A 16,145-nucleotide genomic window follows, 5' to 3' on the forward strand; every position below is an offset into this window, starting at 1 on the left:
TCAGTTCACACCAGAGGGGCGGTCCTTCTATGATAGTAACAGATATTTGTCAGAGTTTATACGAGCCCATTTGGCTTCTCTACTTTGCCAATTGATTTTTACTTGGATGCTTTTTAATGTGGTATCAAAGCTAGGCTTTCAGAGACCTTGAGCTGGGCTTTCGGAGACCTTGTGCTGGGCTTTCAGATACTTTGGACAAGACTCTCTGTTATTCGTCCTTTTTTGTCTAAATTATGATCCCTATGTCCTCTGATTGGTCAGGACCGTACATGCAAGGAGTGCTAAAACTTGGCCCGTATAAGTTGATTATGACCTTCAAAACTTAGTATATGTGCCTTAGCTGGCGATCTCTCCACTCATTGTTCATTTCCTATTGGTTTTTGATTTGAAGCCTTTGCCACTTATATGTTTTTAGTTTCGACAGATACCTCAGTGAAATTTTTGTTCCTATTGCACATTTTTGTTCCTGAAACTCTACCAGTGAAATTTGGGAAACTTGTACAGCTCCTTGCTTGCATGATTTGAGTTTACAAATGTGCACAGAAGATATGCTACAAAAACTGGATTTCTTTCGTGTTTTCCCTGCGTTCTTATTCTTACCAACGAAGTTGAGCATTCTGGTTGTCTTGAAGAATGACCACCAAAATTCCGTGAGAATTATGAGTTTTTTTGGTAAATAAGAGCATGAGGAGAAAAAGTACCACCCTTTCTTTTTATCAGAAAAAAAAATACCACCCTATGACATGGAAAACCCCCGGACCATACTAGTATATATGTTGGTCATTGCCGAACGACATAGGCTTGCGAGTCCTAGGGTGAAATCCTGGGCGTACCATTCTATTTCCAAAGGTCAACGAACCATAACAAGAAGCAAATTTTACAACTTAAAAAATGAAAACAAAAATAGGCTAGGTGGAGGGGGAAAAAATCAACGGCGGAGGGAAGTGAGGTCAAGTGGCCTGTGGCCCCCACTTGACACACGCCGCCCTGCCACACGGCCCCCCACTCCCCCCCCCTCGCCCCCAGTTTTATTATATCTGTATCATTAGTATAGGTTTGAAACTTAATAGACAAATTTAACCCATTAAATTATACATTTTTCCCCAAGCTTTATATATGAGCTCTGAAATTTCCCCAAGTATTGCATCCAAATCAAAGGGATAGCATTTCTATGATGTAGGTTGTAAAGAACTCATACTGCAATGGAGTGGGATTTAAAGAACAGAAAACATCATTATTTTGTAGCATAAAATGATTCTGCCATCTAGAAATTTCAAACTATAAATAAGGAGAATTTTTACTTATACCTCTTGTACTTTGACCATTTTTAACCTACACCCCTTGTACTTCATCATCGGATACTTACATCCCCTGAACTTCAAACCAAAGTGTGAATTTTCGCCGAAACTGATGGATGTCTCCCAACTAGATTGGGCTGTAATTTCTCTCCAAAAGGCAATAGAAATCTACCAATTTTCCCTTGTACATTACATACTTCACGAGTCTTTCATCATTCTAGGCAAGCCATTACATGTTGAAAAAACAACAATACATCCCTACCAATGTTGTTGCCGGAGTTCTATCAATAGAAGCCATTGTCGAGTCCATAGGCTGCAGCCAAGGCTCTCTCTCTCTCTCTCTCTCTCTCTCTCTCTCTCTCTCTCTCTCTCTCTCTCTCTCTCCCCTTGTTTTCCTGAGCTCCATAGGATGTAGTGGCCGCCGCTAACATGACCATTGCCGCGCAACGTCAAGCATGCAGGAACATGCTGCACTGCTTTTACTCGTTTTTGCTTCTGATGATGATCTCCCCCTCTCTCTGTCTCTCTCCTCCTTTTTATCTCACTTAAAATCAATTTTGACCATGGCCCAGTCTTTATTAGGAGTGATGTCTCATACTTTACCTGTTTACCAAATGCACAAATAACATAGAAAATCCAAAGCCAAAATGGTTCCGCCACCGTTCTGGAAAACAAATTAAGTGAGAAAATAGAGCATGAAGTACCAGTGAGAAAACATAGCTATGAAGAAATCATTCCCATCCCAGGGGAGAAAACGATATAGTAGTATAGTGCAGCCATTGGTAGAACTTAAGACACTGGAAGCTATCAAGTGGAACAAACACCAACTTCCTAAGATTCCATGACATTTTGTATTTATAATTTTCTCTTATAACTGTGTTGGTTTTTGTTACAACATAACTTGGTGCTTTCTTTTTTGAGATTTTTGCAGCCGGTTTCTTATGGACAACTTGCCAGGAGCATTCACGAACTTGCTGCCTCGTCTGATCAAGTATGCATTCTTGTTGTGCCCCCAGTTTCTTTCTGTAGTTTTCTTCTGGAAGAAACTTATTATTGTTTCAATTTCATGTGTAGAAAAGTTCGCAGAAGCAGTTAGTGCATCATGTATTCCCAAAACTTGCAGTATACAATTCAGTGGACCCTTCATTAGCACCTTCTCTTCTCATGGTATGGATTTCTCTTCTATGGCTTATAGTAGCGGAACTTTTTCTTTCAATTTGCTCGAGGTTCATTGTTGAGCTTCCACAAATCGATGTGGTGGTGTGTGCACATGATCAATGTTCTAAAAGTCGCTAGGCGCTCGTTGGGTAGTCGGCCACCTTCGAGCGATTAATTGGATTAATTGGCGATTAATCGGTGCATATTAATTAGTAATCGGCGATTAATCGTTAGTCGGACCTAATCAAATTAGCCCCGCCAGCGATGATTCGCCATTAATTGCCGATTTTTTCCTTGTTTTAGAACACTGCACATGATACTAATCTTTTACGGATATTCAATACATTCATCTGTAAACTTTGAGAGATTGAAGTCTCTTTCTTTGTTTTTCCCCCTTCATTTTAGCTGTGGAATCCACATTCAATTTATACCATGTGACTCCGTGATGTTTTGCAATGTGTGTTCTTGAGAAGACTCCAGTTGAAAAGGAGAGGATAAGATGCAAACAGATTAATGGTAGAGGAAGGATAAGATGCTATTATGATCTTGTTACATGTATCATAAAACCATAAAACAAGTAGTTGCATTCTATAACATTTTCTTCTCAATGTAGATGGTTAGATGCATTTGAAGGCAAAAAGTTATATATCTAAACCATTCTGTCACCTCAAAGAATTCGAATACTCTAAGCGGATTAATTCCTAGCATTGTTATAGTTGGCAGGTCAGCTCCCTATTGCTTCTGCAGCATGAAGTTTACCTGACCAAAACTTCTAGGAACCTATTCTCCTAAAGTTTTTAACAGCTCTTCACTCTAGTGAAATATTTATGAAGCATTTTGCTTTCACGAAATGTACAATGTTCCTTCCCCCGCAACCTCTAGATTCAACTCTTATGATTTCTTTAGTTAGCTGGCTAAAATCTCTATTATAAAATAGGAGGGTGTGAGGACAAGTTGTTGGAACGGCTTAAATTCATTTGATCCTAAGGCTATAGTGCATCCTCCTACTTCCCGGTTAAGTGCTCATGGTTTTCACCTAAATCACACAACTGCCATCTCCTTCCAACCATGATGCGTAGTGCCGTAGGCACGGGTTAGCACTAGTTCTTCATACAGGGCTATTTTTCAAGTTCCTTGTTTGGGTTAGATCAATTTTATACCCTTTAATGTTGATTTTCCACAAGAAACAAAGAGAAGATGAGAAGACAAAAAAAGAGGCAGATTGTTGGTTGGGTACTTGATGGGAAACTTAGGTTAACGATATATCCAATCATGACTGACAAACTTTTCAAAATTCTGAACACCTGTACCAAAAGAGGGTTTTACTGACGTAACATAACTCTTGATGCCTAGATTCCTCATGTATTCAAAATTTAGTTGAAAGTCTTATAATTATTCAGTTCCAAAACGATGTTTCTGAGTTAGGAGTCCTGGTAAATCTATAAGAAGTCTTTTCAACTTAGCACTTCTGAGTCATGATTAATTTGGAAGCCATGCAGCTAGTAGGATCATGTAATGAAAATCGATAATGCACTTTTAAGTGATTCACATTCCAATGGCCTAACTGCAATGTCAATACTGAACCCCCCCTCCCCCCCTAAAAAGAAGAAAAAATCAAGAGGATTGGAACACAAGAAGTCCACCTAAGATAGGAATGGAAAATAAAGCTACATATCATAGACTTGGCCTGACTGCATTTGAGCTGTCAAATATTTGAAGACGTTACTCTGTGATGGGAGAAACTGACGTGAGCTTATAATTCTCTTCATCGTGCAGCTTGGACAGCAGTGTGAGGACAAAACTGTTCTGCGGTATGTCTACTATTATTTGGCCAGAATTCTGTCAGATACTGGTTCACAAGGTTTAAGTCCTGGTGGTGGGATTCCTACGCCAAACTGGGATGCTTTAGCTGACATTGATGCTGTCGGAGGAGTGACCCGTGCTGATGTGGTACCTCGAATAGTGGATCGGCTTAGTACGGAGGTCACAAATGAAGATGTTGAATGTAAACGGATTTCCTAGGTTCTGTGTGTTTAAATTTTGATTTTTAACTGCTTCACTATCGTTTCCTATTGCCTTTGCCTTTTGCATTCTAATTTGTTTTTCTTTTCCTTACCTATTTATTGCCGGCAAGTTTTCATGAAAGAAGCCGCGGAAGTTTAAGACAGATGCTTTCATAGTTACTCGTAAGATGTTTGCGAGTATGCTTGGATAAATTTTAGATTGCCTGCCAAAATGCCCCTTATAAATGGCCGAGCACAATTAGTTGGACGTTACCATGAAATTATTGTTCAGCCCCCAAATTTCAGTTTGTTTTGTTCATATTGGAGTTGGTGGCTTTGTAATACATCCCAACCCCTTTTGACAGTAATAGGGCAAATGATGGAAAGGAGACTAGAAAGGGAGGATAAGTGCTTTGTAAAACTTAGGCAGATAGATCTTAGTAGCAGGATCCTTCTAAAATGGGTGCGCTCCCAAGATGGGAGCTTGAATCGGCACTCCCAAGATGGAAACTTGACGAAAGCTCTCTCCCTTCGATATGGGAGCTTGCTCCTAAGTTCTAACTAAGACGGGAGCTCACTTCTAACTAAGATGGGAGCTTATCGGGCCGTTGCGACAGTTATTCTCTTACTTTTAAGGGAGTTATGCCATTGTGGAAATAAGAATCGGAAAATTATATCAGTCAAGAAGTTTTGCATTGAAAATATCTAACTTCCAAGATTGTGAAAATTCTCAATAAGTATCACTTTTCCTTCAATGTTTAAGTATTTAAAGATATTTATATACAAGAAAATATAGATATAATCTATATACGCTCCCAACCTTAGGAGCTTCTAGGTGCCTCTGCTCCCCCGCCCCCGCTCCCGCTCCCGCTCCCGCTCTTTTCGTGCTACTTTGAGATAGATCTCTAGATGTGCAATACCAAAGCAACATAGCTGGTAAAGAAAAACAAAAAACACAGCATCGTAGACGAATCAGGGAAAATAAAATTCAGAAGTAGACGAATTTTCCATCACGAATAGCATAGTAGACGAATATTCCATCACAAATTTAGGAACGATATTCTTGCATTAAAGTAAAACAAATAATTTTAGCTTAATCTTGGTGAAAAGTAAAAATATTGCAGAAGGAAAATGGAAGGAATTTACAAACTTCTTACTTGTGATTCTGTTTAAGGAGATCCAAAAAGACATGCATAGTCAAAATATTTTTACTTTTCAACTAGATTAAGCTAAAATTATTTGTTTTTCTTTAATGTAGGAATCTCGTTCCTAAATTCGCGATGGAATCTCGTTCCTAAATTCGCGATGGAATCTCGTTCATCAGGAATCTCGTTCTTTAATGTAGGATCAATGAGGGAACAATCTTACCCTAGCTCTAATACCCTAGCTGCTGTACCAGGGAACTCTGCAGGCAGGAAGTTTAGGCTGAATGGTAGGTGCATCGTAGTTGGATTTTAGGTGTGGGGTTTTGTACATTTCTTGTAAATCAGAGCGACAATACTTTCTGTGGCAATTACTTGCATAGAGCAGTGCTTGAATAGGGAGATATGTAGACTGTGACTAAATGTCATTGCTGAAATATGAAATTCCAGAGCAACAGGAATTGTGATTAATGATTTTGAGGATTGGAGGGCTTAGTTTCAGACCTTTCGGTTTAGGCGAAGACACTGGAGAGACGTGAACAATAAACAACGGAATAGAGGAGAACCGTAGACATAAGTTCACCGAGATGTAGCTAAGGGTTTGAGATACATTCTAGTCAGTATATAGCCAGTGAAGGTTGTCCATGTGAAGGGGATAGGTATAGGCATGCCTAGGCTAGCCAGGTTATCAGAGAACTAGTGACGGGAATAGGAATTTTTCTGTCCGGAAATAGTGTGCTAGCTCATAGCATTTATGGTAAAAAAACCCTCAAAGATTAGTCTACTTCCTATGTTAATTATAAACTACTGCCTGTCTGTTCAAAATTTTCTGTTCTCGATTCTGTATTTACAAATGGCCATAAAACTACTACAGAGCTGAATTGTTTGATCTCTTTGTTGATCTTGTTACTTATGGCAAAAACCTGGCTTTTACAATATGCCACTCTAAGGAGTTTTGATAATAGTTTTAATTCTCTTTGTGGAGTGGTAATCTAAGGAAACTCAAACTTGAGCCTGTTTATTGGAGATTGTGGCCAAAGGTGTGGGGCCTTAATTTGTCACCTGTTGTTTTTGCTGTTTTGTGCCATTGTAATATGTTGTTATTGTTTGTGCTAGAAGTCCTGAACTGGAAACTGGGAAATACTGGTATTGTATGTGGGAGTTTTGATTTTACTCTAGTCGGTTATTTAGTTGGCTAAATGCAGCCACATTTTCCCTACCTGATGAGAATGCCTCTTTGTTCTTGTCTTTGTTAGAAACAATTTGTGTCTTGCATAAGAGATTCTCTCCTTACAATTGAGGTTTCATGAGAAAAACCATTGGCAATGATGTATGACTTGGTTCGAGAACTTTAGCTACATATCATTTGTTGAAATTACAAAGTGGATGAGACTCTTTGGTTGCTATATTTCATCAAGCGAGCTTTTCCTTACCACTTTTGGGCTCAGGTCGTCTTTTAGAATGCATTTCTACTGGTGCAATGGAAAAGCATCTGCAGCTAGAGTTGTGGATATGATTTTATTTGCATCTCTTGAATTTGTTGAAAGGGAAAAAACGTTGTGTGATGTGGTTTTTCCTGCATTACTGTGCATTCATAACTGATTGTATTTGGCTTTTTTGTGTAACTCATTACAGATGCTGCTGAGTACAATGCTTACTTATTTCTTTTTCCTTTGAAGTTCATGCACGAAGGATACAAGCACTGAAAGCTCTTACATATGCTCCTTCAAGCAACTCTGAAATCTTATCCAGGTTGTACGAAATTGTGTTTGGCCTTCTTGACAAGGTTTGTCCTGCACCAACCTTCACAATTTCATTTGCATCAAGCAGTGTATTGCATTTTTTCAATTGTTAGGCAATCAGTTTCTTGAATACCTTTCTGTGTCTGTATTTTTGGGGTTGGTTAGGGGTATCATGGAATGGTGCTTTGGGTCATTTTAGAGGTTACCGCTACAGCTTTACAGCATTATTCTTCTCCACTTTGGGGCACTGATGAAATAGTAAAAGTTGACTTATGAGGATGGAATGTCCAATTGTTTTTGGTACTTTCTTGAAGGCAAGGTAGTTTATCCCCCCTATGAGCCAGTGTGTCTACTTGAACTATTTGTACCTGCAAGGTCTTCTTTGGGAGTAGAACACTTGCTAAAAAGGTAGGATGCCTGGACGTAGGGTCTGAAGGGACATTAGGAGTTTCAATTTGCCATTCGTCAACTATGGATGACGAGGTTGGGTTTTGAATTAGACCTCGGTTTTCTGTTTTTGTTGATTTTTATATGATAGTAAATTAGGAGGAGGTTGAGTTGACTAGAGGCGCATATAGAAATTTAAAGGGTTGGAATCAGAAGTTCAGGAATTTTTTGGTGTCATTTATTAAAGAAGCTAAAATGGTCAAGCAGTAGTAAAACAATATTTTCATCGTAAAATAAAAAATACTGGACCTGAACTTAGCAGTGTGGAACTGTGTATTCTTCCCTTTTTTTTGACCTTGAAACCTTGGCAGAAAGCCAAAATGGTGCAGCACTCGTAAACAAGATTTGCATGCTTGATAGTTGTGATGCACTAGGATAAGCATTCCAGATAAGCCTCAAGTATTTCCTTGGAGCGATACTGAGAAGTTCAGTCTCTTGGGTGTGCTTTTTCGGACAGAAGTGGTTGTGAGTTTATTCCTCTTCTCTTCTGCGTGTGATTCATGTGAACGGCTTTCGGCAACTGAGGAGACATGTTCATACATTAATTTTCTGTTACAATCTACCGTGGGCTCATGGCCCTCATTTTTCTTCTGCTGCTTATTCTTTAGTAACCCAGAGAGTAAAATGATAGTGAGATCTCCTCCAGCTTACAACGCAAAACAAATGAGCATTGCATGTTCATATTATTTCCTGTTTACTAGTATAGAAGGACTTTCTGTGTTGTTTTGAGACTGGCCAATGGGTATATGATTTGGAGCCTTTTGTTTAGAACATTGTGTATTTGTTTTGCAGGTTGCGGACGAACCTCAGAAACGTAAGAAAGGCATATTTGGGACCAAAGGCGGTGACAAGGAGGTAATGTTATCGGATGATTGTCAACCATTTGTTTTTTAACATTATTCTCGTTGTTACAATCGTGATGTATGAATTATCAGATTTTTCAGTTGATACTATTTTGTTTTAGAAAAATTAGCGTGGGATTCTGTTTTTGAGATTTCTGTTCCTTTATTTTCTCTATCGCGCTATTGATTGTACATCTTTCAGCATATAGATTTGCTTCAATGTATGCATTTAGATCAGCAACTTTTAGTGAAAATATGGTATGTGGTCAATGCCTTTCTGATAGTACTTGATAACTACTGCTATGTTAAGAGTTCTCTCTTATACCTTTGGTGAGATGTGGAAATGTCAAAATGTCACCTGCTAGGATGACTGCTCTCATGTGTGATTATGTAGATGTGAAGTGTTTGCATATTGCGGAGTCTACATGAAAGGTTAAAGCCTCTGTCAAGTAAATCACATCAGAGTTGTTCATGATATAAATGCTTGCAGATGATTTTTCTCTTCTGGGAATCTGCTATCCATCTCATAGTTCTTGAGAGAGTTTTACGCCTTAAGGTTAATGACTTTGTATGGATAAAAGCATCTTTGTGTGCGACGACAATGAATGGCCTTCCTGGGCAATGCAGTTCTTGATGATTTTTACCGGAATCTTTATGTTTGTGAGAAAAAGGGTGGGTTGCTTCAATCCTTGGGTTTAGGGTTTAGGCCCTTTAGGATTTAGTTTAGATCTTGCAACTCTTTTTTTGAGATTACTGAAGTGGTCCTCCTTTTCTTTATCATAACAAGATGCGGTGCCTCTCAAAGTGAACATTCTTTTGTATGATCACTATTGAGATTTTCGAAATGATGAGACCTTGTCACAATCTTTGTCCCCCCACTTGCGTGTCATTTTTAGGAAAAATGAGGGATTTTTGAATCAGTTATTCTTCTTCTGTCCTTTGTCTTCGTCTTTGTGTAACCAACCTCTTCAAATAGTGGATATTCGTTGGGTGGCTCTGACTTCTAGCACCCAACCTCTTCATTATAGGTTTTGGAAGCAACAGGAAGGCAAAAGCTTCATAGTGTAGCATTATTTTCTCATGGCTTATTTGGTTAGAGTTTTGGTTAAGTTCGATGATGTTGATTCTTTATGGGATAAAGTGGGTTATTTGTCTTTCGTTTGGATGTTGTATCGCCAGGAATTGCAATGCGGTGTGTGAGGTGTAGTTAGTTATACGTTTGCTTTTGTCTAAGGTGTTGTATTTTCTTTGGACTTCTCGTCCTCGTTTTCTTTTAGGGTTAACTATCTACTTGCCCCTCCAACTATTCAAGTTTTAGTTACTTCATCCTCCAACTATCAATTGAATCTTCTTCCCCCTCTTAACTACCAAACTGTTAGCCACTCCATCCAATTACCCACTCCTGTCCAATTCCTAGACGGAAAACACAACAGCTAACCCCAACTGGAATAATAGAAGGCTATTTACGTCTTTAACTAATCAATACAAAAATGTGTATCTATCCCCTTTTTCTACTTCCTCTGTAACTCACGGTCCCCATCTCTCTCTCTCTCTCTCTCTCTCTCTCTCCCTCCAAACAAATGGGTGACAGCCCAAAGAAACCAACTGTAAAGAAGAAGAAGAAGCAGCGTGGAGGTAGCAAGAAGAAGATGACAGTCGAATAGAGCATAGCGTATAAACGCGTGAGTGAATGGTTTTCTTGGACCAGTCTTCAGTGCCTGCCAATTTCTCTGCCACGGATGATGATTTCACGGCCGCCGTGATAAACCACGTCAAGTTTTCTGTGAAGTTGGTGTTCGAATTGCATTTGCATTAATTCGTTTTGCGCGCAGTGATGTGTTCTTGTCACCTTCCAAGCTTGTTGAGAGAGCCCATCAAAATGGGGTGAGCTTTTCTCTGTTCTTGATTGCGTATTTGAAATGGGTTTTACTTTTTATAAAAACCACTCATTTAGGGTTTGTGCTGGGATGTCCAGATTACCCTTCTTTTGGCACCAAAACCACATTTGGTGGTTAGATGTTGAGTTTTCCGTCCAATTCTTGGATGGGAGTGAGTGATTGGATGGAGTGGCTAACGGTTGGGAAGTTAGAGGGGGAAGAAGGTTCAATTGGTAGTTGGAGGATGAAGTAACTAAAACTTGAATAGTTGGAGGGGCAAGTAGATATTTAACCCTTTTCTTTTACTGCTCTTTTAAACCTATTTTTGTTAACGTCTTTATAAACTCTGATAGGTTTCAAAAATTTGATCTCTCTTTGGTTGTTGATGTTTTCATTTTAGAAAATTGTTGACGTTAAATGGTTAACTACAAAAGCAAATATCGATGCTCAATGATGACAATGCAATTGTCAAAGGCTATGAAGCATGTATACGGATACAAGATATAGATACCATAGGAATTGGAATGTTGTCCAAACTAATTATCTTTCTCTTGGTGCAATTATGAATTATCAGTTCATCATCCGGAGTAATTTGCAATATGCTGCTCTAAGTGCTTTGAGAAGACTTCCTCTGGATCCTGGGAATCCGGCATTTCTCCATCGTGCTGTACAGGGGTTAGTTTTCTACCATTTAGCCTTCAGTGAAACATTATTCTAATCTGTCACGCGGCAAGTTTGTTGTATGTAGCTTCTGGTCCCAATTCCTTCATTGGTCTTAGACACATATTATAAACGAACGGTCTTGATTATCATCTTAATCACATATAGTTTACGCCATTGGTTACTTTATCAATTGTTATGTAAAGCTACCTTGCTGCTTGGAATGGGCTTTTAGCTCTTTTCTAAACTATAGTCACCTGTGAATTATGTCTCTCTGTTGCCCCTTCTGTTTTGACATCTCGACTTCAGTTGTTGCTAAAAGGTGTAAACTAGACTGACTAGATTGTTTGTCCACTCATTTTTCTTGTAATGCTTGATAGGATACTCAAAATTTGCCCGAGTTATTGCACAATAATCAAAGATTTGAGAAGAGATTAGGTTGGAAGCAACAATGTTCAGTAGTGAGGGAAGCTCACACTCGCTTTTAACAGTGATCTTATAGCTTTATGTACATACTCGATGTCATTTTTATGATCCTTGTATTTGTGGAAGAGACATTGGAGCTTAGTTTCACAAAGCGGGAAGGGGGGCGAGAGTCTATGGAAAGATTCTAAGGTTGGGAGCATCTATAGGAGCGCATATGTATTGTATAAAACACAAAATATTGCTATTTAAGATGGAATGCGTGTTATGACATGAGCTAATGTTCAAAATTGGCGTTTGTTTCAATTTCGTAGGTATAGATAAGTATTGTGGAAATATTGAGTGCTAGTTGAAGTATAGGTTAATTCTTTTATACTATCTTAGGTTTCTTCAATTTTCTCTTGGGTGCTCTCTCTTTTGTTTCTTGGGGATTCACATACCTGAGAGGTTCCATCTCAATTGGGAATGGGTTCCTACTTGTTCTTGTGAGGTTCTTACTTTGAAGTGCAAGAGCGCAGTGCTGCTGTTACCCCAATAGGAGAATTCTGCAACCAATGGTCAAACATGCTCCAACGGGATTTCTGCGGAGTGCTTTCTAAGAATAGATTGAGATCCATCAAGTTGAGTGGAATTGGTTTCCTTGTGCAATAAGGTTAGGTGGTTTGGGTATCCAACATCTTTGATTGTCAGCCAAACTTATTATGGGAGTGTGTTTGATTGTGTGTCGGTTGGCGGGGTCATTATTCCAAATGGGGTGAGGTTCCATGCTTCTTAGGTTTTCAGTTTTTGAAAGAACATAGAACTCTTTTGATTGACAGTTTTGGAAACTTGTCTTCAGGTACTTTAGGTCAGGATAATAGCCCATTTTTGTAAACCTTCAAAAAGATGTTTTGAATTCTTGGAAATCACTTCCACTACGAAATGAAGGAGATATGGAGGCAATGAATATTTTATTTGATAAACAACATTCAAACATGTGCTGGGAATAGATTTCGAACGTAGCAAAAACAAGGCTGAGATTTTGCATATACTTTCAGAATCTATATGAGGCCCGGTTGTTACCTTTAGTTTAGCTGATTTTGGAGTAGTTTTGTATCGTTATTCACTTTTTTTAACCAATCCTAGTATTTTATGTTCGGAATTCACTAGTTCATGAACATGGATGGTAGTTACTTGAGGTATAGATTGGTGCTTTTGGTTTAGTAATAATTCCAGAGCTGTTTACTCTTTTTATTATTTTTCGTTGGTTATTCTTGGTAGTTTGCATAGTCAACAAGGCACTCTCGCTGCTGGTATTGTATGAGAGAAGCAGCGGGTTAGAGGAAGGTTGTCAATCTTTTTTCCCCTATGGTATCCTGCTGGCTTGGCCATAGGAAGTGCAAGTTTCTATTACTATCAGTTGGGATGGGACATGTGTCACTCTTATTCTAGGAAAAAGAGGAACAAGCTGAAACCCTATATCTAGTGGTAGAAGTGTAATTTTCTCTTATAATTGGCCGCCTTTTCATTTGGGATGGTGCATGTCTTTTTGGTTGGTATTGTATAGCTTGATATATACGTTTTTTGATAAGTAAAGAAACAACTGTTATAGATTGTTGGACCATTAACATAAGATCAGGGATGGAGCGAGGATTTTATAGCAGTGGCAAAATGTCATCGACTCTAGAAAAAATTAAAATAACATAGAAAAACTAACTAAATGATGTTTGTCATATGCACGTAGATGGATCAAAAGCTTTCAATTCAACTCTGGGACTTTTAGGAGGACGAGTTTCAGGTTCAATTGTCGAAGTTCCAATTGCGCTTTGTGAAGGTTCTGCATTTGTATTGTGTTCAACACTTTGAGGACATCTTTTCTTAAAAAATGAGTTAATTGTTTTCTGACCATGGTTGCCTACCTTATTAGTTAATTTACGCAAATCAACATTATTTTCATATAGTGCAAATATCATCTATTGCTCAAGTCAAACTCAACAAGAGATTCAAATCATTCAATAATTTCTCTAACTTCAATTGAATATTGAAAAATTGAGAAGACTAACCTTTTCCCAATGGAGTTTGAGAAATCCACAGCAAAAACGCCAAACGATAAATGATTTCTTAATTGTTCGGAAGTCTTGACGTGAGGCTGCCACTCAATACGACATGACGACTGCCGTGCGTTGGAGTGTGCACACCTTTAGATTTGTTTTAGGTTTTTTTTTTCCTTTCCTTTTTGTCTTTTCTTGTAGAGTACTTTACAAAAAAGCAAAGTGTCAAGTTTTCCCCCCTTAATTTAGACCTCATCTTTTATAATTTCTCACTTTGGCCCATTGAATTTGTTGGATTGTGTCCCACATCGCCTGGACATGCCCCCTCTATGCTTGTTAAAGGCCCTAGCTTCTCTCTCCTTAAAACCCAGGTTTTAAGGAGACTTTATGGGCTGAGCTTTTCTAACATGGTATCAGAGCTTTGGTTGGGCCTTTTCCATGGTGGACCTTTGTCTGGTTGCCATGCTTTGTGGGCCAGGAGGTTGTGTTGGATTGTGTCCCACATCGCCTGGACATGCCCCTTCTATGCTTGTCAAAGGCCCTAGCTTCCCTCTCCTTAATACCTGGGTTTTAAGGAGACTTTATGGGCTGAGCTTTTCTAACAGAATTTTGTTTTGGAATACCTTTTTGGGTCTCCGTTCTTTAAAAAAAATAGAGAATTAAGGACTTTTTATATAACAACAAATAAGGAAAAAAAATCTAGCGGTGGCGGGTCTATACAATTGGGGATAAATATTGTTTTTACATATAATAATTGCATTATTTAAAATCCTTGTTGTGGCAGCTGCTGCCACTTGTCCTCCTTGGCTCTATCCTTGGATAGGATTTTGGAATAATTGGTGATTTGATGCCACATAAAAGCTTTTGCTTTTAAGACGTCTTAGTTTCTATTCCTTCTGTTAAAATTGTTCCCTGCTTGCATTATTCTTCTCCGTTTGCATTATGCTTCTTGGGCCTGTTTACATGCAACCTTGTAGCGCATGTGAGGGAAGGTGTTTCACTGTCAGATAGTTTGATACATATTGTTGGTCCCATCTTCTAATACCTTATTCTATTGGGACAATTCTCAACCTACTTTATCGACGACTGCAGAGTTTCCTTTGCTGATCCAGTTGCTGTGAGGCACGCTCTGGAAATTCTGTCTGAGTTAGCCACAAAAGATCCTTATGCGGTTGCAATGGCATTAGGTAACTTCATGTCACCTCTTTGTTGTTGTAATCGTGTATTATATCGATAACAAGACCTATTGATGTAAATTTTAAGCTCTTCCACATTCAAAAGGTCTTTGCTTAGTTGAACGTGATTGATCCACGGGCATACTTGCACATATTCTTGGTTACATCCTTAAGAGTTGCTTAGTTTTTTCTGTTATTTATGGTTCCACCTTTCTAAGCTTTAGGTTGATTTCATCTTGTTGTCACATCGTCCTTTTTATACATGAACAAAGGATTCGTGCAAATTTTATGCTTCAAATTTATTTCAGAGTTTGTTCTCCAAGGGTCCAAATTTAGTCTGTATCAGTAAGTGCTGTCAAATCGGGATACGTAGTATCCTGTATCGTTTCTCTCATTTTATGTATCTCATCGGATATGTACAGCATATAGTAAGATTTGTCAACAAAGTTAAATCTGAACGTGAGAACTGGTTATGTCGAATGTGAAATGCTAAATGTGTTGCATATGAGCATACAAAATTTTAAGTCTTTAACCATATTACTTGTTCCAACAAAAGTAGGCACTTACAAACCAAATACATTCCAAATTTCCAAAGCAACTGTTTTGAATATACAGACAAAGAAATCTTTGTCCATTGTCACTGTTTTGAATCTACCCTTGTTATCCCCGAAGTGGATTGGTGGGTCACTGTCGGCAAAAGGAAAAATCAGGAAAATGTTCTTCGATTGGGATAAAATGGCCTTGAGCTCAAGCGAGATGATTCTGATTGCTTCAAAAAATGCCCCATCTTGACGGGGATTTTAGGAGCTCTTTGATTGCTGCAGAAAAAGCCTTAGTCATGATTGGGAACTCGACATTTAGCCTAATAGACTGCAGGATACCGAATCGTATCGTGCTTTTCCTATACCAGAACTACCTGGAATAGGAGTGCATAATTATTTTCTGCCAATACAATGCGAATGGTAGGATACATAATGACTTTGACAATACTGGTATCAGTAATTGCAGAACAACATTGTATCGTTACATGCTGCTCGTTCAAATTATTATGAGTTTGAAATCAGATGCCTAGACATAATGTTGAATGAATAGTTATTGGAGGATAACCAGGTTCTCACTTGCCAAAGGAAACTCAATGGCTGTAAAAACTTAACAATTGTGAACCTGTGTTTCTGTGTTTGTATTTTGATAGTTCTTGCAATGATGCAATTGATTTTTCATTTTCTCATGTGTAACTTTTTTTTTCTTCCATCCAGGAAAGCATGCACAACCTGGAGGTACGGTTGATACTTTGCTCTCATTTTAATTGTTATTGTCATTTGGTTTTGTTGCTTGTTAATATGTTGCT

The 16,145-nt window shown here is 38.5% G+C and overlaps 2 protein-coding genes across 4 annotated transcripts in view; both read left to right on the forward strand.

The window, feature by feature from the left end:
* The window catches only part of LOC131332834 (ribosomal RNA small subunit methyltransferase-like), a 92,164-nt gene that overhangs the window by 67,558 nt on the left and 8,461 nt on the right, over positions 1–16,145 (forward strand). The window lies entirely within an intron of this gene.
* The window catches only part of LOC131332811 (uncharacterized), a 36,115-nt gene that overhangs the window by 1,118 nt on the left and 18,852 nt on the right, over positions 1–16,145 (forward strand). For 2 of the 3 annotated variants that reach the window (XM_058367117.1, XM_058367112.1), the window contains exons 3-10: positions 2,230–2,289; positions 2,373–2,465; positions 4,233–4,461; positions 7,281–7,387; positions 8,583–8,645; positions 11,084–11,184; positions 14,715–14,809; positions 16,054–16,074. In XM_058367117.1, the coding sequence (XP_058223100.1) occupies positions 2,230–2,289; positions 2,373–2,465; positions 4,233–4,461; positions 7,281–7,387; positions 8,583–8,645; positions 11,084–11,184; positions 14,715–14,809; positions 16,054–16,074 (769 nt within the window). The remainder of the gene's footprint in view (positions 1–2,229; positions 2,290–2,372; positions 2,466–4,232; positions 4,462–7,280; positions 7,388–8,582; positions 8,646–11,083; positions 11,185–14,714; positions 14,810–16,053; positions 16,075–16,145) is intronic. The other variant, XM_058367120.1, reaches the window with a different exon arrangement.

The sequence above is a fragment of the Rhododendron vialii genome, chromosome 1a (genome assembly GCF_030253575.1).
Source record: "Rhododendron vialii isolate Sample 1 chromosome 1a, ASM3025357v1".
Taxonomy (NCBI): domain Eukaryota; kingdom Viridiplantae; phylum Streptophyta; class Magnoliopsida; order Ericales; family Ericaceae; genus Rhododendron; species Rhododendron vialii.